Below are 25,037 nucleotides of genomic sequence, written 5' to 3'. Positions count from 1 at the left end.
TGAAGCTGTATATTACTTTTTTTTTTTTTAAAGGACTTCTACTGTAATTGTCCTAGTCATAGAGGAGGTTCTGCTAAAAATGAAATACTGATTGAGGAAACTCATCACTCCCATACTGTGAGACCTACTTTTCTCTCACATGCTTTCAGTCAGATTTAGAAGCACCTTTGGCTTTAAAAAAAATCTGCTGCTCCATACCAGAACAGTGGCAGATGGTCTTTGTTTCTTAATGAATCTTTGGGGTTTTTTTGTGTGCAGTAGTGGAGGGATTTGCTTCCAGGGAAGGTATGTCCCAACACCTGCTCTTCTCAGAGACAGTGGCAGTGGCAGTCATCCATTTGCATTCATGGTTTTGCAAAAAGAAGCTTTCTTGCAGATCTGATACTTCTACCTTCCCTTTCCCCAAAGCTGTTTCAACGTAGAAAATTTTAAGAGAGGAATTGCCAAATTCAAAGAGAAGGCAAAGGTTGTGGGATTTTAGGGGGCTGTGCTTATTTCTTTTCCTAAAGGCATTAAACAGCTGTTCTAAACAAAGAACAGGTACAGGATTTGGAGCCAAAAGACTCCAGTCTTGGTTGTACGTGACTCCCCCCGCTTCAGCTCCCCCAGCCACAAGAGATAACAGGGGAGTGGGGAGTGGGATCAAACAGCAAATAGTGCTGTTGGAGTGGAGGAAGAAGAAAAAAATGAAGCATCTGAGTGGTTCACTCCGGGTTTTACCATGCTCTGCTTTACCCTTTCTCCACTGCTCACCCTAAGGCTTTGTGTCCCAGATGCTGAGGACTGAATATGTAAGTAACATCTCTGCTGTCTGTAGAAAGCCAAGGTGCACTGAAGTGCTGTCTGAACACCAGCTCTCCTCCCTGGCTTATTTCTTGGAATTTGCCTCAATTTCTTCATTATGTCCTGCTGCTGCTGCAGGAGCCAAGTGCTGAGTGATAGAGAAGGCAAGAGGAAGAACACGTGAATGCCAGAGGAAAGCAACATGACCCAACACCACTGTTAGGAAAATGATCCTTTGCTCTAGAAGCTTTCCCAGTGCCTGCAATGCATCTGGGGGATCTGAGGAGTTAGCAGGGCCCTGGTTTCCCTGCTCACACATTAGAGCACACACCCTGTGGCCCTGTGCAGCCAGGCAGGGCACAGAGATCCATCAGCATCCTTAAAACAGACTGCCTTGGGCTAACCAATAATATTGTTGTTCCTCTAACATACTCAAAAATCACTTGCGAACACCTCTCTGTTCCAAATACTTCCACGCTTGTACTGAAGCTGCAGAACTTACAATGCTCTGAGCTGCAAAGGAGACGAGGAGACTGCGCTGTCGAGCAAGAGCCAGGACAAATAACTTCTGCCATGCTGTTGGCTCTACAACAAACTTTAATACTCTGGAATTACACACTTCTACCCACAGCTGCTTACAGGTACCCTGGGGAAAGCTTTAAAGCAGAAGAGTTGTTATAAATCCCTTTCGTCCTGCTAGCTTGATACTCCCTCTCCCCCCCAAACATTTTTGACCTCTGTCCTTAGAAAAGGGATTTACACATAACACAGAAGTTACTCAGGAATTCAGATGTGTGGAAGAGAAGTCATGCAACTGTGATTATTGTTCAGCAGGGGTTTTACCACGTCCTCAAAGAAAAAAGGCCAGCACGAGGCAGTAAGGTCCCTCTTCAGCCTGTGACAGGACAGAAACCATCCCCTGCACCTCACGGAGCAGTGGGAAAAATACCCATCTTCTTTTGAGTGCCCAAATCAAAAACCTGGAGAGTTGATCTGATAGAAGGAGTCAGAAAAGTAAACAGGTTTGCTTCCAGTAGCCATAGAAGAGTGCAAAAGTGTCCAACATTCATCCTTTTTCCACAATTTATAATTTTACCCCAAATCCTATGCCCTGTATGTACAAGTTCCCAAATCTCCAGACAGCCAGGTCCATGCCTGTGCCTTGAGGCAGAAGGGGACAGGAGTTATTCCAAATTACAGAGAAATTTCAACACCCTGGAGATGGTGCTGAGCTCTTCCATGTCTCACAGGCGCAGGATGGAGCCGGGAGTTTCTGAGCTCCACACAGCGTGTTCCTCAAAGGTTTGGAAAACAGATCTGAAAGATGCCATGCCACACACTGCCACCACTTTGGGATACTCACAGAGTTTATAAGTTCAGCCAAGTGACGATGAGGGGAATGCTGAGGATGGAAATGTTGGGAACACGGATCCACCAGGCAGAGCTTTGGGCCATGCTGGGGCTGCAGAGGTCGAACAAGCTGCCTTGAAATTTGGTTTTTCGTGACTCCCTTCTCAGCATCTCCCAGACGGCTGCTGCTTCCTTCTGGCACTCCCAGAGCACCGTCAGGGCACAGGTGTGGAATTCATCCCAATACCTGCAGCCAGGGAGACACCACGCTGTCAGACCCTTTGCACACCCACAGTGCTGGATGCCAGGCAGAGCCTTGCTGCCCTGAGCCTGCCCTCTAAGCAGCAACAACCCTCGTGTTTTGTGCAAGTTGCCCAGACTATTCATCCCCTCCATCATCTGCCAGAGCATCTTGGCTAAAACTCTGAATCTCAAAACACTGAAATTATTTATTCCTTTTTTTTCCTCCCCTTTTCTCTGGAAGTCAATAAAATCCATTATTTTCCATCAACAAATGTTTCCCTGAGTATCTCACACAGGCTGCAAACAAAGGCCCAGCACATCTCATTCATCACTTTCTCCAAGCTTTCTCCAAGCAGAGTCAAGGGCAAATGGGAGCACAAAGCACAGAGAAGGACAAGAGCTCCCACAGACTGTCACAGCTTTAACTGAGGTATGGGCAGGGGCAGGAGGAATTATTCACTGTGTTCTCATTAGAATCATCTCCATTTATCTGCTGGGTATTACTTGCACAAGTAGAAGCTGTTCAGTGGAAAGAGGCTTTTGGGGAGTAACAGAGGGAAAAGACAAAACAGGCAAAGAAAAAAAAACAAACCCGGGAGTTGCACTGCTGTCCTGTCGCACATGGGCTGGGGCTGGGCACCACGCCCAGCTCCCTGCAAGCTGGGGACTGCCTGGAGGATAGGAGCAATTGCTCTGACACTTTCCCGGTGTCTGCCACCACACCAGGCACACATGCCACCCGTCAGGAAGGGGATGCAGCCCAGCTGGCTGAGTGGGGACACTGTGCACCCAAAAGGACAGCACAGTGCTGTCTGAGTGTGCTGTGCTGGAGATGACACCTTTGTGCAGACAGGCAAACCTGAGCACTCTGCTTACTTAGACCCAGGGCTTACGTCAGAACACCAGCTGTGAGGTAGTTCATTAAACCGAGTCACTGTGGCAGAATAAACGTCCCCAGATAATGAGAAAAGCTGCTGCCAACACTGGCAACCTCCGGCGCTCACTCCCGATCTGCAGCGGCAGCAGAAGGCAGCTCTGACAGGTAAGAGTTAAACCTGACCCATGTCTTAAGGCAAAACAAGCTGGGGGAAGGTGAAGGGGAATGGCAGCTCCGGCCTGGATCTGCTTTCAGCTGGGATGGCAATTGCCAGCGTTTCAGCCTTCACAGCCCCCATCTGCTCGGGCAGGCAGGCTGCTGGCAAGCACCTTGCCCGGCCGGCTCTGGGGCAGCGCTGCACACAGGGCTGAGACATCACCAGCCCCCACAGCAGCTCCTGGCTCCCTGTCCATCCCTCACCCACGCTCCTGGAGAGGGGACCACGGCACCAGAAATGCAAGCAGCAGTGGATAAGGCTGAGCGTCAAAGGCAAGTAATTCAGAAATATTTCCTGGCAGAAAGCTGGGACATCATCAACTTCCTGCTGGGGAAGATCTCAGGACCTGTTTCGGTGGCGGTCTGTGCCTCTGAGCTGTAAGAAAAACTCAGCTCGCACATTTCACGTGAGCTTCAGCGAAGGAATCGCTCCTCCAGTCCCAGCATGGGCTGGGCTGACTCCTTGGGTGTTTCTAATACCAAAAAGCCTCCTTTAAAAAAAACAACCAAAAAGTATCAATTCTGTCCAAAACAGCAGTTCCCATTTCAACCCAGCCGTAGGCAGGTCCCAGAGAGGTTGTTCATCCTGATCCAGGCTGTCTCCTGGAGAAGGGAGAATACAGAGCAGGCCACAGCCTGCAGGTTGGATTCCAGCAGCTCAGAAAGCCTGACCCCAGGGCACTCAGCCCTCCAACTTGCTCTGCCAGGTTTCCACCACCCCCAGGCACCTGGGTTTTCCCTTCATTGCTGCCTGCATTTCCTTGTAACTCCTGTTCACTCCCCATAGGTCGCTCTGGAGATGCAAAGCTGCCTCCATTTACCTCTGCAAACGTTTTACATCCACCTTGTCGCTTCTGCTCGTCTGCTTTTTAAGCAGACCTCTCCCCAAACCTGACCAACACCACCCCTCATCATCCAGCTTTTCTTCAGTTCTGCTAAAGTTAACATCCTCCCAATACCGTCATCTCAGGGCATCACTACAAACTCAGGCAAACCAGGGCTGGGACAATCCAAGCCTGAAGGATGAAGGGTTTGGACAGGGAGGGAGAAGGCTTGTTTTGGGCAGCAGGACCCACCTGATGCCCAGTGCAGCCTGCTGCCGGCAGTGCTGGGCCCTGGGCCAGAGCAGCCACTTGCACATCACTGCCTGAGTCCTGGGATCCAGGGGAGATTTTCCTGGGGTGCAGAGTGGGTCGCGTCTCTCCAGCCCCGCTCCTCCTGGCTGCGGGCATGCAGGGTCTCATGGGACCAGTGCTGGAGGCTGGAGCTGCTGCCAAGGACCAGGGATACAAACTCCGGTGGGAGACAGGCAGGAGATGGATGGATGGATGGATGGATGGATGGATGAACGGACGGACAGAGAAAGGAAGCTCACTGGGTTTATCTGCAACCGGAGGGAGGTGTGGAGCACATGTGTGTGTGCAGGCACGACGGGACTCAGGACGGCAGGACAGACAGGGGCAATGCCAAAAGACAGGCTGGCCATGCACCGTACTCACCTGCAGACTCGGCGCAGCCCCTGCAGCTCGATGCCCTCCTCCTCCTCGTACGTGGCCATGCTGTCCCCCAGCTTAAGGACGCAGTCCGAGAGGCCCCGGTAAGCGTCGGCACAGGCGGGTCCCGCTGCCAGCAGCCCGGCCAGGTGCCCTGCCAGCCCCGGGGGGCGAAGTGAGCACCGGCGCCTTTGGAGACAGAGCCCACCTCCGCCCCGGGGTGCCCCAGCGCGGCGAGCGGCCCCTTCCACGCAGGACAGCCCCGAGCCCCCGCCGCCCCCCGCCTGTGCCCGGCGCTGTCGGCGTCTGCCCAGAGCCCGGCGGACACGGGGCAACCCGAGCCCAGCCCGCCCGGGCGGGCATCCCGGCACCAGCACCCCCGGCCCGGGCCGGGGGGTAGTGACCGGCGGGGGGACGGCCAGGGGAGCCCGCCCGCACGGAGGGAGAGAGGGAGGGAAGAATGGGACACCTCATCGCGTCTCGTCCCCATCCCCCCCGAATACCCCAGACACCGCCCGGTCCCCCCGCCCCGACATCCCCTCACCCAGGGCGAGGAGCAGCACGGCCGGGCCCCGCCGCTGCCCCATCCCTCCGCCGGGCTCGGGCTCCAGCTCCGCTCCCGCTGCCAGTGCCGGTGTCCGCACCACCGGGGCCAGCAGCGCTCCCCTCCCTCCCGCCTCCGCGGGGAGGGCACCCGTCCCCGGTCGCCGCTAATGAGCAGCTTCGGCCGCGGCTAATTAAGGAGGGGGCTGGGCCGAGGCTAACGAGCGTCCGGGAGCACCCCCAGCCCCCCACTCCGCAGCCCCGGGATCCCGCAGCCCTGCACCTCCCGCATCGCATCCCGCCGGGAGTCTCTGCCAGCACCCACAGCTCCACATACTCCATAGCCACCTCCAGGCACCAGCGCCCAGGGCCCCCCGGCACCAGCATCCTCACCCCAAAGCCCCCTGCCCACCACAACCTCTGCTGCCCACTGCAGGCGTGACGCAAGTGGGGGACATGGGACAGTGCCCGCTGCAGGAATCCGGGCAGGGCGAGGTTCTGTTCGCTTGGTACTCTTGAACAGCACAGGGGAACGCAATGAAGGGTGGGAAGCAAAGCCTAGAGCGTTTTAAGGGTCAAAGCCTTAAACATCAGCACCTACAGCTCCAAAACCTTCTGCCCAGACCCTGGCTCCAGCAATTCCCAAGGCTGCATGGCCTTTGTGGCATCAATTGGGATTTTGCATGTCTGTGGCCTGATCCTAGCTCTCGCTCCAGGAGTCCCTTTGGCTCCAGCAGGAAGGGGAACAGAAGGTTTCCTGCCTGCTTTGGTGGCATTGCTGTGGAGGCTGGTCATGTCAGACCCCTCTCCTTTCTGGTGATAGCTTTGCTCTTGGGGACACTGCTTTGCTCCAGCCCATGAACACGACCAGTGCCCAGTACCAGGACCTTCATAAGTGGAACCCCTCTGTGCACGGGTACCCTCACCCCCAGGGCAGCTGCACCACCACACGCAGACACCTCCAGCCCCAGGAACCCGGAGCAATTGGAAACCACAACTCTGCAAACACTGTACACACCCAAATCTAATGCAAGAAGAGCTGAGGTGTGAAAACCAAAGACTATTTCTTTACAAAAGAGCAGCAAAAACAACAAACTACAACATTTATTTACAGATGAGTGTCACGTGCTGCATCTTCATCAGTCCTGGAAGAAAAGCAAGCAGCACAGTGATTTCAGTCAGGCTGCTGATGCACGTTCCATTTGCCACCGGCCTGGGAAATACAGGGCAAAGCCTGGCCCAGAGGTGTTACCGCATGGTCTCAGCTACCTGCAGGGACAAGCCAGCCCCAAGGGTGCTTCCCAAGAACCTGCACAATGCCCCAGGACACAGGGCTGCTCCATGGCATTAAGAGCAGAGTCTGCAGAATAGCTCAGCCACCCCTAAAGAAGTGGGATATGATGGAGAGGAAATTCCTCTGGGACAGGCACCCTCTACCAGCCCTGCCTGCTCTTTCTTCGGCCAAGGCTGGTGTCCTATCCGGACACGACCTCCCAGCTCTACCAGTTCTCGTGCCAGAAGCTGGCAAACAGCGATGTCTGTATGGCATCGGGCCCGAGGACATGTGGACATGATACCCCCGGGGCTTGGCAGGAGCCTCCCCCAGCACCACACAGGGACTGTTAGCACTGGGACTGGGATCCTCCCCTCGGGACAGGGCATGGCCAAGGAACCGGCTGGTTCCAGGCATGGAGTGGTGCTGCAAACCCCTTCCGGGCTCCCCCCACCTCTCCTCGCCTGCGGAGATTCTCGTTTCTCGGCAGCCACATTCCTTTGAGGGTGTTTATGGCTTTTCTGTCTCCCCGCTGTCCCAGGCTAAAATCGCCCCTTTTAAGGGAGCCACAGGACTACGGGTTGCTGGAGCTTTGCCGGCTGCAGGCTGCTCCTTTGCAATGTATCGCCTCATTTACTGGAAAAGCAGCCTTGCCTTGCCTTGTTTTTCTCTTGACTCCACAATTTTCTGATGGAGTCAAGCTGCAGCTCACTCTCAGCCCCATCCATGCACGCCTCCCAGAGAATAAGATGTATTTTCACCAGCAAGTGATTCACCTGTGCCTGGAACTGGTTTGCCTTTCCCTTAGCTGCTGATTCCTCCCCAGCTGCATCCTCACCCCGCAGCTCCCTGACTCACCTCCCAAACCTCTAATAAACGGGAAAAACCTGAGCAGGAAAGGCAGGAGGAACAAGTCACCTTACGTTTTCTCACAGTGACAGGGGCACTTTGATGCTGCCTCCCCCGGGGTCTTTTTGGCAGGAGCTGGACTCGGTGTCGTGGGGAGAAGAGGTGACAATCCGACCTGGGCATTTGCGGTTAGGGCGAGGGCTGTTGACACAAGACAGTGCTGTGAGCCTGCACTGGAGGCACAAGGGAGGCAGGGATGCTGCGGCAGCCGAGACAGACCCTGCAGGTTTCTGGCAAGACTTATTCTTAGGGCTCCGTACCAGGAGTGGAGACTTTCCACTGACTCCAGTGTCACTTATGTCCCCTCTCACCTTTTGGCCCGGGGCAGGCACGCTTTGCTACGAGTAAAAAAAAAAAATCATTATGTAGAGCTGGCTTGCCTGCAATGGTTTAATTGGAATAAAATGTGTGCCCCGCTGAGCGGCACGGCTTGTGCTGAAGAGCCAGGATGAGTCAGGCTCGGTGCCGATGATATCAGTGCTTTTTCTACGCCCTCCCGGCAAGGCAGGATGAAGGGGCCACGACAGTGAGGGGCCTGGGAACGTGTCACTCTGCACGGGCAGCACCCACATGTGTCGTCCCCGCAGCGGGGGTTCGGGATGCAGTGAGCCCTGGGGACCTCGGGGTGCTCCGAAAACTCGTGTGCGCACAAACAGCCTCCCTGCCTCGCAGCAGTGACTGGTGCCAAAAGACACAGACGTGTCACATAGCAGAGACCTGAGCTAATTCCCCGGCCCTGCCTCCTCGCCCCGCCACTGGCAGGGCTGGGCCGGGCCGGGCCGGGCCGGGCCGGGCAGGGCAGGGCAGGGGGGCAGTAGGGACGGTGCCGACAGGCTGATGCTGCCCGGAGGCCACACGGAGCTGTGAACAAGCCGGCGCCGGCAGGCACCCAGCAGAGATTTGCTCCTGCAGCTCCTCAGAGACCATAAGCCCCACTCGTGCTACACCAGCCTGGTCCCCCCCAAACTGCAGTGCTGGCATCCCGCACTACGATGCAAATCATCAGGCAGGTGCTTATGGATAGGGATAAACATTTATGTGGACAAAATTCAAAACCGCCGTGAAAGCTGAAGCCAGCCCCAGGGTGCAGGCTCCGGGTCCCCAGCACAAAGCCGGTTTTCGGCAGCAGGAGGACCCAGGAGACATAGGGGCGACTGCAGAGCAACAGTAGCCAAAATAGAGCTGGGATACAAACAATACCTAGTTATCTATTGTTATGCAGACAGTGAGAGGAACACACTGAGGACGGGACAGGCGGGACACGCCACAGACACTGGAAACTCCCTTCCAGCCACAGCAAAGGGCACAGTGGATGTCCCCCATTCCGGCTTGGCAGTGACCAGGCTCCGGGCAGAGCTGGCGCAGGGCACGGCGAGGCACTGACTCACCCTGCTGAGACACAGGAAGGAGGCGGCGGCCAAGTCCGTGGCTCTGCCAAGGAGCAGCCCTGATGTGCAGGGCTGAACGTGGGAGAAAGCACCCCAGAGTGAGGTCTGCTGGGGATAAGGGTCTCACGAGGCCAGGAATGAGATGGGGAGGGAGCCCCTGGCCCATCAATACATCATGCTGTCCTCTCTCTTGCGGGAATGCATGAGCTGGGCATTTTGAGAAGATAAGCAAAGAAAAAGCAAGCATGAATGGTAACTGTTCTCCCTGCTCAGGCAGAGTCCCTGCCTCCCCCCGCCTCCCCCTGCCCACCTCCTGCCACGCGGGGCAAAGCTCCTGCCGGAGCAGGGCACCTGCAGGCCACCACTGCGGGCACTGATCTCTGCCTGGGGCGGCTGTGGTGGGGAGGGACCCTCTGCAGGGACCCTTCTTCGGGGCCAGGGACCCTGCCTGCATGGGGACTCTCCGTGGGTCCCAGGAACGTAGAGGACCGGGTACCGCGCACGGGAACCCTGCTCTCCATGGGGGCCAGGGACCCTTCACGGGGACCTTCTGATTCTCCCTGTTGGCCGGAGACCCCATCCCCGCCGCAGGACTCCCGGCGGCCCCGGCAGCGGCGGTGCGGGACCCCGGCGGGGCAGCGGGCGGGAGGCGCGGCCGCGGTGCCGCGGTGATGGGCGCGCCGGTACCGCCCCGTGCCGCGCCGAGCGCCGCCCCGCAGCGCGGCTTGGGAGAGCGGCGGCGGCGGGGGGGGCCCGCACTGAGCCCCGTCCCCCCGCCCGGCCCGGCCCGGTCCGGTCGCAGCAGCCGCATGTCGGGCCCCGGGGCGCAGAGCCGCAGCCGGCGGCTGCCCGGTAAGTGCCGGTCGCGGGGGTGGGCTCGGCGGGATGGGAGCGGGGCACCGCACCGGGCGGGCGGGCAGGGCTGGGGTGCCATATCCCCTCCATTCTCCCTGCAGCGTCCACCTGATGCCCCTGGCAAAGCGGCTGTGCCCCACCTGCCGCCCCCGGAGCCTCCGGCCCCGGCCGCCCCCGAGCCCCCCGCTGCACCAACCTGCTGCCAGCCCCGCTGCCCGGCTGCTTGTAGGGCAGGGGCTGCCCGCGGAGCTCCGTGCCTGGGACGGGGATGCTCGGGGACCGGGGGGATTTGAGGGACACCTGCTTGGGAAGTGGCAGAGCTCGGGAACCTGTTGGGTCACGGGCTTGTTTTGAAGTGGTATCGGCAGCCCTGGGAGCCCCGTGGCTCCCGGAATGAGCGGATCCCCCCATACCCGCAGGGCTGAGGATGCTGAGCAGAGCAAACTCATTGGCGAGCGGCGGGGCGAGCGGCAGCCGGGGGACCGGGGCTTGTAGAGGAGCAGCCTGCCAGGGACCGTGCCCGGGTCGTGCCTGCCGTGCCCCGGGCACCGCGCTGCCCCGTTCTCGTGCTTCTCCTCGCATGAAAGGAAGCAGGGCCCCGCAAATAGCAGGGTCTTATGACACAGCCTCTGCCGGGGAAGGAGCTCCGGGCGGCAGGGAGGGATATTTTTAGTGCTGAGACGCAGGGGATTTGGAGATCGCTCGGAGGAGTGCAGGCGATGAAACCACGGCACACACAGGGGTTACGAGGTGCCATGTCCTCTCTCCCAATTCCCCCCCCGCTGCTTTTCCCAGCAAGCAGCCCTGCCAAAACCACTGCCTTTCTCGCACTCGCCTGGTGCATTTCCTCTCATCAGGACTACGGTTATTTTTTGCTGTGCTGCAACACGAGGTCAGACGTGCCGATGGAGAACTGTGCAGGGCATTAACACTCAGGCAGCCGGCGTCTGAGCATCCTATCTCTGCACGGCTTGACCCTGCATGATTCTCTGGGGCACTGCCAGCTCTCCCCACCAGCCGCTTCTCCCAAGGCTGAAGGAGCTGAAAGCCCTTGGGAGTTATCCTTGTTCGGCAGGGGTTGTGCTGGGGCAGGGTGACAGGGAAAGGCTTGCCTTCTCTGCACAGCATCCCAGAAGATGCAGTGAGCCCTGCATCTACGGAGCTGCATCGTCCCCTACCCATCTCCTCGCAGACTTTGGGGGGTGGGAAAGGTGCATCCTGGCAAGCTGGGAGCAGTGGGGCATACTGGGCTTCTCTGGAGGAGCAGAGTCAGGGGTTTGGGCTCCAGGAAGGCTCAGGGAGAAGTGCAAAAGCCAGCCTACTCCAGCTCTTTCATGCACCAGGGAACTGACCCATGCCTGGAGCAACCTCCCACTTAAACTCTGCTCACCTCCCCAGCACCTGCTGCTCCTTTCCACAGCCCATATTATTTTTCAGGACCTTCTTTAAATCCCTTGAAATCTCTGCAAGATATTGCAGAGCTGTGGCCTCAAGAAAAGGCCATTCCCATCCTCTCTTGGCCTTGTGCCTTCACTAACAATCCTTCTCCCAACTCAAACACACCCCTCCTATTTACCGGCACAGAGGGGGGTGTGCCGGGATCCCGTTGGCCATGAAGGATGAAAAGTGCATCCTCTCCCAGCAGAAAGGCAGCTGGGTCCGAGTACACTCAGCTGGTGCTCCCAGCACCCTCCAGCCCTGTCTGGCCCCTGTCCCATCCAAACTGCATCCCAGGAGCTGCTCCTCTTCCAGCCTGCTCTGGCGAAGGTGCGGATGGGAGAGCTCACAGAGCTTTGCCTCTCAGCCAACCCTCCCACGCCTTTCCCCACCACAGCGTGGCCACGAGCCCACACAACGCGAGGGGTGGTGGCTCCTCGGTGCGCCCTGGCAGGGCAGAGGGACCCAGTGGGGTCATCATCCTCGCCCACAGCTCACCCACCCTGCGGGCATCTGCCTAGGAGCAGGTGAGAAGGAAATCCCTGCCCGCCCTTCCTGCGGGGGATCCTGCCCTGTCCTGCCCGCCAAAACTCTGCACCAGTGTTTGGCCCCAGTTCCTCTCCGAGCTGCGCTGGCGAATAAGCCGTGAGAGCCGGAAGGATCTGAAGGCAGCGGGGCGCTCGGAGCCGCCGCAGCCGCGCTGGGCGGTTCAGCCAGCGGGGCAGAGCCTGGCTCTGAATGCTGATCAGCCTCCAGCCCCTTGGCTGAGCGGGCTGTAGTAATAACCATGACAATAGTAATAAAAGCCAGGCCACCAGCAGGTACCGACAGATCCCCCACGGTGCACAGGGGCCGCATTGTGTGTGCGAACGTGTCCCGCGGTGGGAACATGCCAGCCGGATGAGACAATCTCCGCGACGGACAGCCACGGAGTGTGACCGGCCGTCACATGGGGAAGGGCCGCGGCAGGGAACGCCGCGCTCCTTTATTTCGCCGGCGAGGGTTGCCGGGGGGCAGCCACACTAGCAGGGCTGTTCGCTCGCCCTGGGCCCGGAAGAGCCCTGCGAGGGGGGAAGGCTCCATCCCCGACTCTCACCGCGGTCACGGGTCAGGCAGGGCCAAGCACAGCCCCAGCTGCTGTCTCGCTGCCGGCGTTCCTTACATAATGGGATCTCAGTGCTCGTGCCCAACTCCCCGACCAGAGCTCGAAAACAAGTTCATAAACAGGTCCTGCTAATTTCTCCCTCAAGAAAAACCCTGGCGCCCACAGGAATGCTGCCACCAGCAGCCGTCATCGCTCTCCCCAAGCACACTTACTGCGAGTATCGGTCACGTGCCGGGGAGAGAGCATTTACAGCCCAGATCAGCCACATTCATGGCACACAGGACAGCGCCCAAGAGCATTTCGGTTCATTTTGTATTTGCACTGCAGGAGGATTTGGACAGTCTGCTCCTTACCTCCACACTGAGGTCCCTTTGGCAAGATGTCCCATGGAGAGCTGGTCTGCCACCCTGAATCCCGGAGCCAGCACAGCCTCTGCCCTGAGCCCAGCCTCCTTACAGCTGGAGCACCATGGGCTCTCCTCGGTGTGGTGAACTGCGGCAGTTTGCCATGGATTCAGCACAGCTGGGCCGGGGAGCACAGCTCTGCCTGGGACAGCCAGCTGCTAAAGGGAGACAGCTCCATAATTGGTGCCTTGATCACTCCCTTCTTGTCTCTGGCTTCATTCTGTTCTGCACACAGCACAGGGAGGCTGGAGATTTTGCTGTACCGCAGCAGCATCGGGCTGCAGCCACCTGCTGAGGCAGCTTTTCCGGGAGGAAAGGTTCACTGGCACCACCATGCTGGGCCCTGCACAGCACACTGAGCCTCGGCACCAGAGCAGGCACCAGTGCTTTGGTCAGACATACCAAGGCAGAGACCCCTTCGGGCAGCCTGGATTGCTGCCCTAGGCAGTGCAGGAAGACGCTGAGCAGCCAGAAGAAGACCAGAGCCTCTTCCAAGGGAGTGTGTGGTGAGTCGCCCTGAGTCACGGTGCATTCCCACGTGGTGCTGCCAGCACAACCCAGCCCGCTGGGGCAGGCACCTGCAGATGATGGGGTTTCACTGAAGGATGCCCCAGAAACGGGATACAGAGAAGCCCTGGAAGAGCTCTCAGGAAGATGTGACATTGATCTCCACGACATCTCACCAGGCTCACCACCTTTCTCCTATGTGAGTCCTGTGCCACTCCATGCTGCTGACAGCCAGCTCCCCTGCTGTCCTTGCCCCTGCCCCTGCTCCTGCCAGACAGGGTGGGGATGCTGCTCCTTCTGTTCCCTCCTCCCCAGCCTGGAGGAGCAGAGGGTTTGGGCTGTGCTCAGGCAGAGCACAGGATGTTTGTTTGGTTTCCTTGGTTATTACACCGCCTGCTCCAATAATCACATTTTCCTTGTGCCGGTTGGGCCAAGTGCAGCAGAAAGGAAATGTGGAATGGCTGAGGTCAAACACCAGCCTGGGAACAGCTGGGGCCACCAACCACAGCCTCTCTGTGCCACTTGGGTCCTTGCTATTTTGGGTACCCAGCCCAAAAGCGAGTTACCAGGAGCAGAGATACAGCAACAAGCTCCTTCAACAACAGCCCAAGGGCTCCCATCGCTTCCTCCCGTGAGCTGGGGACAGAGGCACCGGCGGTGAACTGCGTGAGGAATTACAGGAATGAAAATGTTTGTGCAGGCAGAAGCCAAGCTGGCTGTGAGCGGGGATGTGAGTGGGAGCCTGCGAGCGTGGGTGCGGCTGCATTTATAGCGACGGTGGTGGCGGGGGTGTGCGCAGGCAGTGCTGTGCACAGGCAGTGCTGTGCACGGGCAGGGGTGACAGGGTTGCCAGTTCCTTTTATTCCTTGTGCATTCTTCAGCCCAGAAAGCCTGGAGCACTAAGGCCAGCTCTTGACCCTGTGAGTTCCCCTGCTCGTTAGCATTCACAGACAGCCCTCTGTTTGGTAGCAGGGAAACTGAAACTTGAACGTGTGCAAACTGCTGCTGATCTCACACCAGCTCCCTTTCCCCCTTGACAATTCCCTTCAGCTGTTGTGAGCAGAGTGTATGAGCTCCCCATTCCCGGCTGCCCTGCACCTCAGGGGTGGAATCTGAGGCTCCAGCACAGCAAGTGCTGGTGATGCTGCTGTTCTGGTGTGTAACATCTATCCATGGTGACTAAATCAGTAAAGCAGAGCAGAAGGGAACCACCAACCATCCAGCACAACCATGAAGTGTGAGCTGGGACAGGCGGAAGGGCTCAGACAGCCCTGCCTAGTCCAACTCTCTTCACCTTTACTCCCCAGCTGACATGGAGCAGGCCCAGCGGAACCTGGATGCAGAGCAAATGCAGCAGCAGCAGCTGAAACTACGGGACCGGCAGAAGTTCTTTGAGGAGGTTTTCCAGCATGATGTGGATTTCTTCTTCCCAATGTCTCACCTGCAGATAGAGCACCGGAGACGTACGTGCTGTGGGCACCAGCATGGGGCTGGGGGTGTTTCAGGGGACAATGACACAGGGGGTAGGGATTGGTGGGACATCCCCAGTTTAAACAGGACGTGCATGCCCTGCACCAAGATGGGACAACACTGGCTGCGTGTGGGTGTGCTGTGGATTACTCACACCCCTTAACCGAAGGCACTGTACCCAGGCTGGCGCCCTGTAGAGTCTGACTTCGGGCAGGCTGCATTTTGGAGCAGGGACAAGGACTGCAGTGACACAGCAGGGGTTTCCAGAGGAAACATGATTTTCCTGGGGACCTCTTACCAGCAAGTAGAATTCAGTTCCTTGTGGCAAGGCTGGTCTCCCTCCTCAGGGTCCTGCCTGCACAGGGCTGATGGTGCCCTTTGCCTGGCACTATCACTCACCGTTTCACTGGCCTCTGTCTCTGCAGCCCCCTTAGGCAGCATTTCCTCCATGGAGGTGAATGTGGACATGCTGGAGCAGATGGACGTGCTGGACCTGTCAGACCAGGACACTGTGGATGTGTTTCTGGGCTGTGGGACAGAGGAGAGCAGCATTGTTGGGTCCCTGCCAGGTATGTGCAGTCCCAAACCCTTTGTGGGCCAGGCTGGAAGCCCTTCCTGCCCCCCATGCCCACACTGACTCATTCCTCAGCCCCGGCCACCCTGTGGGCAGATCCACACCCCCCCCAAGGCAGACACTGGGGCTCAGTCTGTGAGGTTGGAGGGACCTCATACTGGGCTGTTCCACATCAGTATCCACCTCCACAGCCCACACATACAGACCCCTGTAAATACCTTATGCTGCAGAAGACAGAAGAGCCCAGGCACCTCCCAGAGTCTGTGGGTCAAATTCCCTTACCCTGAAGCTTCTCTGGAGCAGCCAGTGCCTTGTCACAACTCCCAAGGTCCCCACCATGCTGCAGAGCTCATTGTGCTGAGCAGGAAGGCTGCAGAACCTCTCCACCTCCCAGCTAGACCCCAGGGACCTGGGCTGGGGTCTTCAGGGAAACCATGGGGTGCCAGCACATTCCTCCCTACTCACACACTGTAATGAGGTCAAACCAAAAGTCTCCTCGCCTGCTGCAGCCAACAGCCCCACACAACGTGGCTCTGAGCTGTGTTTCAGGCAAGATGGAAGAGGCTCTGCTGCCAAAAACGGGGAAGGAATGTGCAGCAACTGGCCTGAGCCAAGCCGGGGGTGTGAGGTGGGGAATGGCTGCAGCAGCCACATGGGGAGCAGTCAGGAATGCATAGCTCACTGAGGAATTAGTCTTGCAGGGGCTATCCATGAAGCTTAGGCAGCAATAAACCTCCAAAAGCCTTTTTCGTTGTCATACTGCTCTCTTCTCCAGGGGCAGATGCCAGCCAGTGCCCAGAGGAGATCACCCTGCAAGTGCCCAAGGCAGCCGAGAGCAAGTCTCGCATTTCCTCCACGTCCTCCGCCTCCACGGATTTGAACAGCCTGGACACCAGTGAGGAGGGGGCCGAGACCCCTGTGGTGCAGTCGGATGAGGAGGACCTGCAGGAGGACAGTCCCAAAGAGCAGGTGGTGAGAAGCTAGCAGCCAGCTTTGCCCTGCTCCCAGCCTCCTCCGTACGGACTTGTCAGCCCAGAAGAAGGAAAGCTGCTGGTGCTCAGTAAACCCCATCCTGGACTGCTGCCCTGCCAGTGGGGAGAGATGGTTTTCCTCTCCTCTCCCTCCACGTGTTCTTCTGGCAGCCAAAGGAGAAGGATAGGGGTATTGTAAGCTCCCAAAATTAACTCTTCAGGCTTTGCTGCTAACACTCCCTGCTTCACCCCCCCCCAATATGCTCAGCATCCCACAGCCCCACCATTCCCAGAAAGCCATTCCTTAGGATCCCAGTTCCCCCTGCCCTACTGACAAAGGTTCTGTCCAGACAAGCACTTAATGATGGCACAGAGAGAAATAACACTGATCTAACCAAGCAGTGGGTGTGTGCGTCATTGGGAGAAAACAGCATGGGGGATGAGGGTTCAGAGTGGATTGCAGGACAGAGAGCAGTGCAAAGCCAGTGTGCTCATTGTGCCATGCAGGAGCAAATGAAACCTCCTGTTGCACAGGCTGGGGATGGTTCCTGCACCCAGGGCAGGAGCAGACAGCACAGACCTTGGCAGAGAAGGGCTGGTGGTACAGCAGGTCACGATGCTGGGCAACTCGGGCTCTGCCTCCAGGATGGAGAGAGCCACACAGACGCAGCTGGCCTGAGCAGGCCTGGGGTGCTCCTGACCTGGAACCACCAGCCATGAGCACACTGGGGACTTCCCACGCAAATGGGCTGAGCAGAGAACACCAGCAGCTGCTCCCCCAGTGCTGCTCCACAGGAGTGAAGTACCACCTCACAGCCCATTGTGCTTGGTCCCTGCAGGCCAGGCCAAGAGGAGTTGGGCACAAAGCTGGCCACAGGCCCCTTGCCAGTATCAGCACTTGCAGGCCACCAAAGCACTGTCCCTGCTCCTGCCTCAGCACAACCGTGGTCACGACGGGGAAAGGAGCCTGGGAGATAAGCAACAGAAGCCAGGGAATGCTCCTCATCCTGGCTGCTTCCCAGGGGGTGTTGAGACATTACTGCACTGCTCCTGTGTCAGCCAACACTTTGTGGGACCAGCTGGAGTGCCCCATATCCAAGTGCAGCATAAATATGTTGCATGTGCTGCCTGAAGATGGGAAATTGATCCAGAAAAAAGGGCCAGGCTCCATGACTTTTCAGATCGTAGCACAGGGACTTCCCTAACTAGGTACAGGGTAATTAATAGCTCTGGGTGGATGTTTTTACCTTTAATTTGGCTGATCACTTCCAAAATGCACCTAAACCTTTATTACCTACCAGTATCCTGTTGCAAGGAGTTGCCCAGTGTAAAAAAACACCAAACCCAACAATATTATGTAAATATGCCCTTTTTTTTTTTCTGGGCATGCTGACTTTTCTGGTTTTATGTGATGCCATTAATTAGCAACACGGGAAAAAGAGATATAAAGTAACTGTATTCTTTATAAAGACTGAATCACATCGTCAGTTCCAAGTTAATATTGCATGACTACCTTAGCTCTGAGCAAGTAAGTGGGTAATCAACAAGTCACAGCAGCCGGTAAGTGACAACCACACGACGTGATAATTTTTATGCTTATTTCCTGCTGGAGCAAATCATCACCATTCTCAAATCATCACCGGGAGAATAGGAGATGGTGTGAGCTCCATCGGACCGTCACCGCCGGCGCTGCCTTGCTGTGGCTGCCGTTCCCTTCCCCGCGGGGCGGCCTCGGGCCGGAGGATGCTGGAAGCGGGGCGCTCCCGGATGGCTCTGCACCCGGAGGTAGACGCTGCCCTCTGGAAAGGAGACAAGGAGCGAGGGAGAGCCGTCAGCCGCGGGAAGAGCTGGAAGAGAGATCACTTCCCTTGATAAGATGGGAAGTCACCCGGGGACAGACCACAGTCCTCGCAGCATCCTCGGGCACAGCCAAGCCCTGCTGGGAACCACCCAAGCTGCGGCCGCGCCAGGGCTTCCCCTGCAGCACCAATTTCAAAGTGGTGGCAGGGAGCCCTCGGGGAGCAGCTTAGCCCCCTCTCAAACCGCCAGAGCAGGCCCCGATGATCCCTGTGGGTCCCTTCCAACGCAGAATACTCTGCGGAGAATACTGTGCGGTTCTGTGAAAGCGGTGGCGCTCGCTGCTGGGCTCGGAGCACGCGTAGGCACAGCCAGGCTGGCGCGTCACCCCGAGGAGGCTCCAGGCCCGCTCCGTTCAGCAGCTCCCGGTCCCAGGCCGGGACAGCCCCGCGGCCCGGCCGAGGGAGCGTCTCCATGGCACCCCCGGAAGCGGCGCCATTGGCGGCGCGGGCGGAAGCGGAAGCGGCGCGGGGCGGGGCGGGCGGCGGGATGGCGGCGGCGGCGGCGCTGCTGCTGCTGCTGCTGCTGGTGGCGGCGGGGCCCGGGCCCGGGCGGGCGGGCGCGGGGCGGGAGCGGCGGGACGCGCTGCGGGAGGAGCTGCTGCTGAGCCCGCTGCCCACCGGCGACGTGGCCGCCACCTTCCAGTTCCGCACGCGCTGGGACGCGGACCTGCAGCGGGGCGCAGGTAGGGCGGGCCCGGCCGGGGCGGACCGCGCCGCTATTGGCTGGTCTGGGGGCGGACCGCGCCGCTATTGGCTGGTCTGGGGGCGGACCGGGCTGTTATTGGCTGGGGCGCGGCGCAGGGGCGGGGCTATCGCGACGTGATGTTTGCATCGAGCGATGACGTCAGCGGTGCGAGTGACGTCAGAGGCGGGGTGAGGAGCAGGGACAGCGCAGAGCGGGGCTGTGGGGACAGGGGTTTGCGGTGACATCACACGAGAGGGCTCGGGGCCGTGATGCAAGCGGGCTGTGTGTGATGGTGCAAGCAGAGGCAGTGTCGGGGTGGGTGGTGTCATGTTTGGGCAGGCCCTGGTGCGATGTCAGGGGAAGGGATCAGGGGATGAGATGGGCAGGGACTAACGCTGCCCACAGTCTCTCACTACAGGCTCTTCCCAAAGGCACTGGGGCGGCTGGTGGCAGCGCTGGGCGTGAGGGAGCTCCACCTCGCCCTTACCCAGGGCTTCTGGCGCACCCGGTACTGGGGGCAGCCGCCCCTCCAGGCACCTGCCGGCGCTGAGCTCTGGGTTTGGTTCCAGCCCACAGTCACCGAGTAGGTACCCCAGCCATGGATCTGTCCCTCTGGGTCTCCTCTGTGGCCTCTGCTCCCAGGAGCTGTTGCTCTTCTCTCATGAGGCAGCCACAGTGTGTGAGCCGGCCTCCTGGTTTGCAAAATGTCTGCTGGAAAGAAGAGCCCAGGAGTAGCTCTAAAAAACACAGAACATATCCCCATCTGTTCACAGGACAGGATGTGGTGCTGAGGGCAAAACCTTGTTCACTAAAGGACCAAGTAATTCCCTTGTGGGCATCTGTGATGACAAACCCCTTGCTACACTAATACAGCAGGACTATATCTTGACCTGTCATCCATGACTCACATCCTTTGACTCCCATCCAGTACCTGTCACCATGTCCCTTAGCACACCACCCCTGTTCAAGCTGCAGCAGCCCTGTGAGGACTCAGAGAGCTCTCTCCTCCCTAGAAGTGTCCCATTGTCTGCTGGTCAGGTCAGCCTTTGGAGCTGCACCAAGGCATTGCTTGAAGTCTCAGAGCCCCTTCCCCATTCACACACATCACCTCCTGCATGCTCCCTGCTCCCCTGGCCTCTCTCCTCACATACCAGCTGTGCCCACTGCCATGTCCCTTGGCTGTGTGATGCCTGTGTGTCCCTTCTGTCCCCAAAATCTAATGTGTTAAAATAAAATACCAAGAGAGCTGGGGAGTGCAAGCCCAGCAGCCTCTCTGCCCACTCCACGCAGCTCCTGTAATCCAATGTGGTCACCCCACTGTATTTACTAAATATTACTGACTTAATGCTTGTTGTTCCAGGGATTTGAGCTGCTGACTAATTTCTGCTATCTGTTCTCACACAGTGTTGACAAAGCCTGGAAAGAACTGAGTAACATCCTTTCGGGAATATTCTGTGCTTCTCTCAACTTCATTGACTCGACCAACACAGTGATTCCAACAGCATCCTTCAAACCCCTGGGCTTAGCCAACGGTGAGCCTGGCTGTGCCCTATCACTCTTGCCTCTCAGTTTAGTTCTGCCCCATGCCACTGCCAAGATTCCGGGTGCAGGTCCTGCAACAAGTCTGGGTCTGGGTGTGTGCAACAGGGTCCATTAACCTCCTCCTGGAAGCATTTCCTTTCCCCACACAAGGCTTAGGTCTGAACAGAGGAAACCCACAAGCAGTACATGGCAGATACTCCCAGGCCCTTACCTGTCTCTCTGAAAAGTATTTTATATAACAGTGAGAACTAAAGGATTTAAGGCACTCAAGAAAAAAACTGCTACAATATATCCTTACCTATTCTTTCCAATCACTCTGAACAGAGTGGGATCTACTTCTGATGGAGGTCCTGGCATTTCAGGCATACTGAGAGGGTGATGGGCTGTGGGGTGGAACAGATCTGCTGCTGTCCTCACACCTGTAGCAGTACCAGGCTGCTGACCCTCCCTGTCCCTGCCCAGGGACAGATCACCATCTCCTGCGTTACGCTGTCCTGCCCCGGGAAGTCGTCTGCACAGAGAACCTCACCCCTTGGAAGAAGTTGCTGCCATGTGGCTCAAAGGTACAGACAAGTCCTGCTGCCTAATTGGGCCACTCCTGATGGACCTGGGCTCCCAACAGCAATCCAGGAGCATGCACTGGGAAGTTCCAGTGGGGCCTTTCTCTTAGGAGCAGAGGACAGGGCAGGGGCTGAGTTTCTCCTTTGCTTCCTGCAGGCTGGGCTCGCTGTGCTGCTGAAGGCCGAGCGCTTGTTCCACAGCAGCTACCACTCACAGGCAGTGCACATCCGCCCCGTCTGCAGGGTGAGTGCTGGGCTCAGCTCCCTCCCTGAACACCCCAAGAGAAAATCCAAAGCCACCTTGTCACATTGCAAGGAATCACACTGGTTTGCCCAGCTACCCTGTGGTGGGTTCACTGTGTCTAACAGCTGTCATCCTGCTTCTCTGGTCACCCCCATGGGAATCTTGCAATCCTGGTGGAGTTCCAGCTCCATCCTGGTGTCCTGCCCCTCTAGAAGGTGTGATCAGAGCTGCTTGTCTCTTTCTTGTCTAGGATGCCTCCTGTCTGGCAGTGTCCTGGGAGCTCAGACAGACCCTCACTGTGGTCTTTGACTTCTTTTCCAGTGGCCAAGGAAAGAAAGGTAAGCTTGATAGCAGTGCTCGAGTGCTTCCAGTCTGCAGCACTTGATCTGCTACCTAACCTTCCTTCTCACAGACTGGTCCCTCTTTAAGATGTTCTCTCGCACGCTGACTGACTCGTGTCCTCTGGCATCGCAGAGCAAAGTCTACGTTGACATTTCCCCTAAGAACAAGGTAAGCTCATGAGCCAGAGAGCATGCCCTCCTCCCTCAGTTCAGCCACTTCATGTGGCTCTGAAACATCCTCTCCTCCCTAGAAGTGTCCAGGGCATAGAAGGGCATGGCCTGGCCCCTGGAAACCTTCCAGGGCTGATGAAGGGAGGTGATTTCCTTGCTCTGAGCAGGGCTGAGGGGATGAGCCTGGTGGTGTTAGCAAGAGCACGGAGCTGGCTGTTGGGTGGGAAAGCTCAGGGCCACCTGGAGGGACTTTGCCCAGTGCTGCCAGTTTCTTCAAGGGGCACTTTTTCCTTTCATGGTCCATTTGCTTTCCTCAGGAAAAGGAGCTACTGGAAGTGTCCCCCCCTCCAACATCTGTGCATGAAGCTATTGTCCAGGGAGACAAGAAAACCTATGCTGTCTATGACCTGCTGAGCCCCTCGCTCTTCAACACATCTCGCAGCCTCAATGTGCAGCTGAAGTGGAAGCGGCCCCAAGACAGCTGTGAGTGAGCAGAACTTCATCTGCACCACTGGCCAAGGCTCCAGGGCTGAAAATCACCCCACTCCTGTCCTTCTCTTCCACAGCAGAAATGCCCATTCCCACACTCCATGCTCAGCGTTACGTGGGGGGGTACGGGCTGCAGACCGGGGAGATTTGCACCCTCATCTACAACACTCACCCCTACCGGGCCTTCCCCGTGATCCTGCTGGAGACTGTGCCCTGGTACCTGCGGCTCTACGTGCACACCCTGACTATCACCACCAAGGGGAAGGAAAACAAGCCAAGTAAGTAAATCCTCCAAGGAGCACACGCCACCCGCTTCCCTTGGCATGAGTGGCTCATTCCAAAGATGGTTTAGTCCCTCCCTCAGGCCCCAATGATCCCTGGGAAACTGGATTGTGAAACAAAACATCTTGGGATGTTTTCCTAGCCTCAAGTTCAGTGAGGCCAGCAGATGAGACCATTTAAGTTTGTTTTATTTATAAGAGGCACATGGATGGTGTTTGGTAATCCAACAAGGGTCTAAACCAAGGTGATTTAATTTTTGTAGCACAGGAAGCTCAATTTAAAACTGATGCCTGGGTTTTATTTTGCATTTATACCTTTCCTTATGAACACCTGAATTTCATGGGTCAGTAGCTTTAAAAACCAGCTAAATTTAGCTTTAACACATGCTTTTTGCTATGGCTACATCTTCACTTGCCCAGAAAACCTCTCTCAGGACAGTGGAAGCAGGAGCACCCACCTCATGGGAGATGTCCAGGCAATGCGAGACTGGACAAGGCCCCTGTGGTGCCATTGCCAACATCTCTTTGGGGTTAGGTTACATCCACTACCAGCCAGCCCAGGACCGGAGACGGCCTCACCTCTTGGAAATGCTGATCCAGCTGCCAGCTAACTCCGTCACCAAGATCACAATCCAGTTTGAGAGGGCCTTATTGAAGTGGACAGAGTACCCGCCTGACCCCAATCACGGCTTTTATGTCGGGTAGTGACATTCCTCAGCTCCTCATCCCTTTCTGGGCCTTGCCCAGGTCTCTGGGGAGGTCTTTGCTGTCAGGACTGACACTGGTGTGTTCTTTGTGCCCTTAGTTCATCTGTGCTCAGTGCCCTGGTTCCCAGTGTCACTGCGATGAAGGACATGGATGTGGAGCAGAGCCCTCTCTTCACCTCACTGTGAGTGTGCTTGTGCTGGGAGCAGGGCTGTGCCACAGCCTGAGGGCTGTGGCTGCTCTCATCCTGTCTGGTGAGCACAAAGCAATGGGTCCTGTGCAGGCTGACCCCCCCTTTTGCTTCTTCCACTCTCCAGGTTTCCTTCCTCTGATGGCTCCAGCTATTTTGTGCGTCTGTACACGGAGCCACTGCTGGTGAACCTGCCAACACCAGACTTCAGCATGCCCTATAACGTCATCTGCCTCACCTGCACCGTGGTGGCCGTGTGCTACGGCTCCTTCTACAACCTGCTGACCAGAACGTTCCACGTGGAGGAGCCGAGCCGGGGCGGGCTGGCCAAGCGGCTGGCCAACGTCATCCGAAAATTCAGAGGGGTACCCCCACTCTGAGAGGAACCAGGGCAGCCAGCACTGCCTGCAGAGCTCTGTGGGGAGACTCGGGGAGCAGAGCACTGCTGCCTCTTGTCTTGCTGGAAGCAGCTTGTTCTGTTTTGCTGCCTGGACCTCTCTTTGGGATCCAAAAAGCTGAGACATCACTTCCATTGCTAGGATGGGGAATGGCTCTAAGCCCATTGACTACTGAACTGCACTGCTATGGGATTGGGAAAATTAAAAGACTTCTGTTTGGGAGAGGTGTAACTTACATGCTGGGAATGGTGCTGGAAGTACACTTGAGTGTTTTTTATGTTTGTGCTGCTTCTATTTGGTTTTACTTTCTCAGCCCCAAAGGCAGAGTTGACACTCTAAGACTGTGAGCTGCCAAGTGTGTAGCACACTGCCTGATCAGCTGGGATTTGATGCAGGCAGGACCAGGCAAGGGGATTTGATATGCAGCAAAGAGGGATTTATCTGCTCTGACATCTCACCTTTCACAATTGCCACATTTCACAGATGTGTCCTGTCACAGTTGGCCACATTTAAGCCGGTTTGCAAATTAATTGTTGGCCACAGTGTATGTCTGTCCCCTTAGCAATGGCAAGGCTTTATTTTCTTTCGCAGGAAAAAGCTTCTCTTGCTCACAAGTTCTATTTGCAGCATTTAAAAACCCCTCCACCTGCTCACCCCTCTGCTACAGCACAAGATCCTCCTCTGCACCCATGATGTCCCCAGAGGTTTGGGGAGCCTTGGCTCAGCAGACTCTGAGTGCTGAGCTGCAGCCAGCCCTAGGTTGGAAATGCAGGAACACCAGTACCACTGTGCTCCTCAGTTATTTTCTCAAAATACAAATTACCACCTTCTGGTTCACACAGAGCAGCGGGAGGTCAGTGGTGGTGCTGCTTGGCCTCTGACAGTGCTGCTTTCAGGGGTATGCCCTTTCCATCTCAGATGTGGCTTTTGTCATTGGAACAGACACTGCTTACAACCAGCTAAACAAAGCACAGGGACATCTTTGGAAGAAATATCTCCCAGAACCAAAGCAGAGCACAGCCAGCGGTCATTTAAAAGCTGCTTGAACAGAAAGACCATAAAAACCCCGTGGCCTCCTGTGCTGCACAGAACAATCTGTTCCCACTGGCCTGGGATTACCTTTCTCTTCCCTGCCAGAGATGCTCTTTACTCTGCAGCTCCTTACAGATCCACT

At 57.0% G+C, this 25,037-nt stretch overlaps 3 protein-coding genes across 6 annotated transcripts; 2 read left to right on the top strand and 1 right to left on the bottom strand.

Annotated features, from left to right (window-relative positions):
* Positions 1–1,357: 1,357 nt before the first annotated feature.
* Positions 1,358–5,696, bottom strand: LOC109144316 (neuritin). Its single transcript, XM_039563397.1, has 3 exons — positions 5,507–5,696; positions 4,969–5,116; positions 1,358–2,380 (listed from the first exon to the last, which is right to left on the bottom strand). The coding sequence occupies exons 1-3, from the start codon at positions 5,547–5,549 to the stop codon at positions 2,152–2,154; spliced, it is 420 nt and encodes a 139-aa protein (XP_039419331.1). The 5' UTR covers positions 5,550–5,696; the 3' UTR covers positions 1,358–2,151.
* Positions 5,697–9,230: 3,534 nt separating this feature from the next.
* Positions 9,231–16,799, top strand: DBNDD2 (dysbindin domain containing 2). Of its 3 annotated transcripts, none has more exons than XM_010397019.4 (4): positions 9,231–9,327; positions 14,691–14,846; positions 15,279–15,422; positions 16,203–16,799. In XM_010397019.4, the coding sequence occupies exons 1-4, from the start codon at positions 9,321–9,323 to the stop codon at positions 16,409–16,411; spliced, it is 516 nt and encodes a 171-aa protein (XP_010395321.1). In that variant the 5' UTR covers positions 9,231–9,320; the 3' UTR covers positions 16,412–16,799. The 3 variants fall into 3 exon arrangements, with proteins under 3 accessions (XP_010395321.1, XP_039419328.1, XP_010395322.1); XM_039563394.1 differs by lacking the exon at positions 9,231–9,327 and adding an exon at positions 9,697–9,927; XM_010397020.4 differs by lacking the exon at positions 9,231–9,327 and adding an exon at positions 13,191–13,382.
* Positions 16,800–18,744: 1,945 nt separating this feature from the next.
* Positions 18,745–24,144, top strand: PIGT (phosphatidylinositol glycan anchor biosynthesis class T). Of its 2 annotated transcripts, none has more exons than XM_039563393.1 (12): positions 18,745–18,940; positions 19,348–19,525; positions 20,347–20,474; positions 20,947–21,047; positions 21,202–21,288; positions 21,539–21,626; positions 21,701–21,798; positions 22,118–22,283; positions 22,399–22,567; positions 23,005–23,271; positions 23,376–23,459; positions 23,593–24,144. In XM_039563393.1, the coding sequence occupies exons 1-12, from the start codon at positions 18,745–18,747 to the stop codon at positions 23,843–23,845; spliced, it is 1,815 nt and encodes a 604-aa protein (XP_039419327.1). In that variant the 3' UTR covers positions 23,846–24,144. The 2 variants fall into 2 exon arrangements, with proteins under 2 accessions (XP_039419327.1, XP_039419326.1); XM_039563392.1 differs by having other exon boundaries at positions 22,367–22,567; positions 23,106–23,271.
* The last annotated feature ends 893 nt before the right edge of the window (positions 24,145–25,037 follow it).

Source organism: Corvus cornix, chromosome 20 (assembly GCF_000738735.6).
Source record: "Corvus cornix cornix isolate S_Up_H32 chromosome 20, ASM73873v5, whole genome shotgun sequence".
Classification (NCBI taxonomy): Eukaryota; Metazoa; Chordata; class Aves; order Passeriformes; family Corvidae; genus Corvus; species Corvus cornix.
This window is presented reverse-complemented; position numbering and strand designations above follow the sequence as displayed.

What these genes read in the sequence shown, in the direction of transcription:
- LOC109144316 (XM_039563397.1), bottom strand. Translation starts at nt 5,549, where the DNA reads ATGGGGCAGCGGCGGGGCCCGGCCGTGCTGCTCCTCGCCCTGG. An exon ending in CGTGCTGCTCCTCGCCCTGG is followed by an intron (nt 5,117 to 5,506) that starts GTGAGGGGATGT and finishes CGGGGCTGGCAG; the next exon opens with GGCACCTGGCCGGGCTGCTG. An exon ending in GGGCTGCGCCGAGTCTGCAG is followed by an intron (nt 2,381 to 4,968) that starts GTGAGTACGGTG and finishes CCCTGGCTGCAG; the next exon opens with GTATTGGGATGAATTCCACA.
- DBNDD2 (XM_039563394.1), top strand. Translation starts at nt 9,747, where the DNA reads ATGGGCGCGCCGGTACCGCCCCGTGCCGCGCCGAGCGCCGCCCCGCAG. An exon ending in CCGCAGCCGGCGGCTGCCCG is followed by an intron (nt 9,928 to 14,690) that starts GTAAGTGCCGGT and finishes TTTACTCCCCAG; the next exon opens with CTGACATGGAGCAGGCCCAG. An exon ending in CATTGTTGGGTCCCTGCCAG is followed by an intron (nt 15,423 to 16,202) that starts GTATGTGCAGTC and finishes TCTCTTCTCCAG; the next exon opens with GGGCAGATGCCAGCCAGTGC.
- PIGT (XM_039563393.1), top strand. Translation starts at nt 18,745, where the DNA reads ATGGCGGCGGCGGCGGCGCTGCTGCTGCTGCTGCTGCTGGTGGCGGCG. An exon ending in TTCCAGCCCACAGTCACCGA is followed by an intron (nt 19,526 to 20,346) that starts GTAGGTACCCCA and finishes GTTCTCACACAG; the next exon opens with TGTTGACAAAGCCTGGAAAG. An exon ending in ACCCCTGGGCTTAGCCAACG is followed by an intron (nt 20,475 to 20,946) that starts GTGAGCCTGGCT and finishes GTCCCTGCCCAG; the next exon opens with GGACAGATCACCATCTCCTG.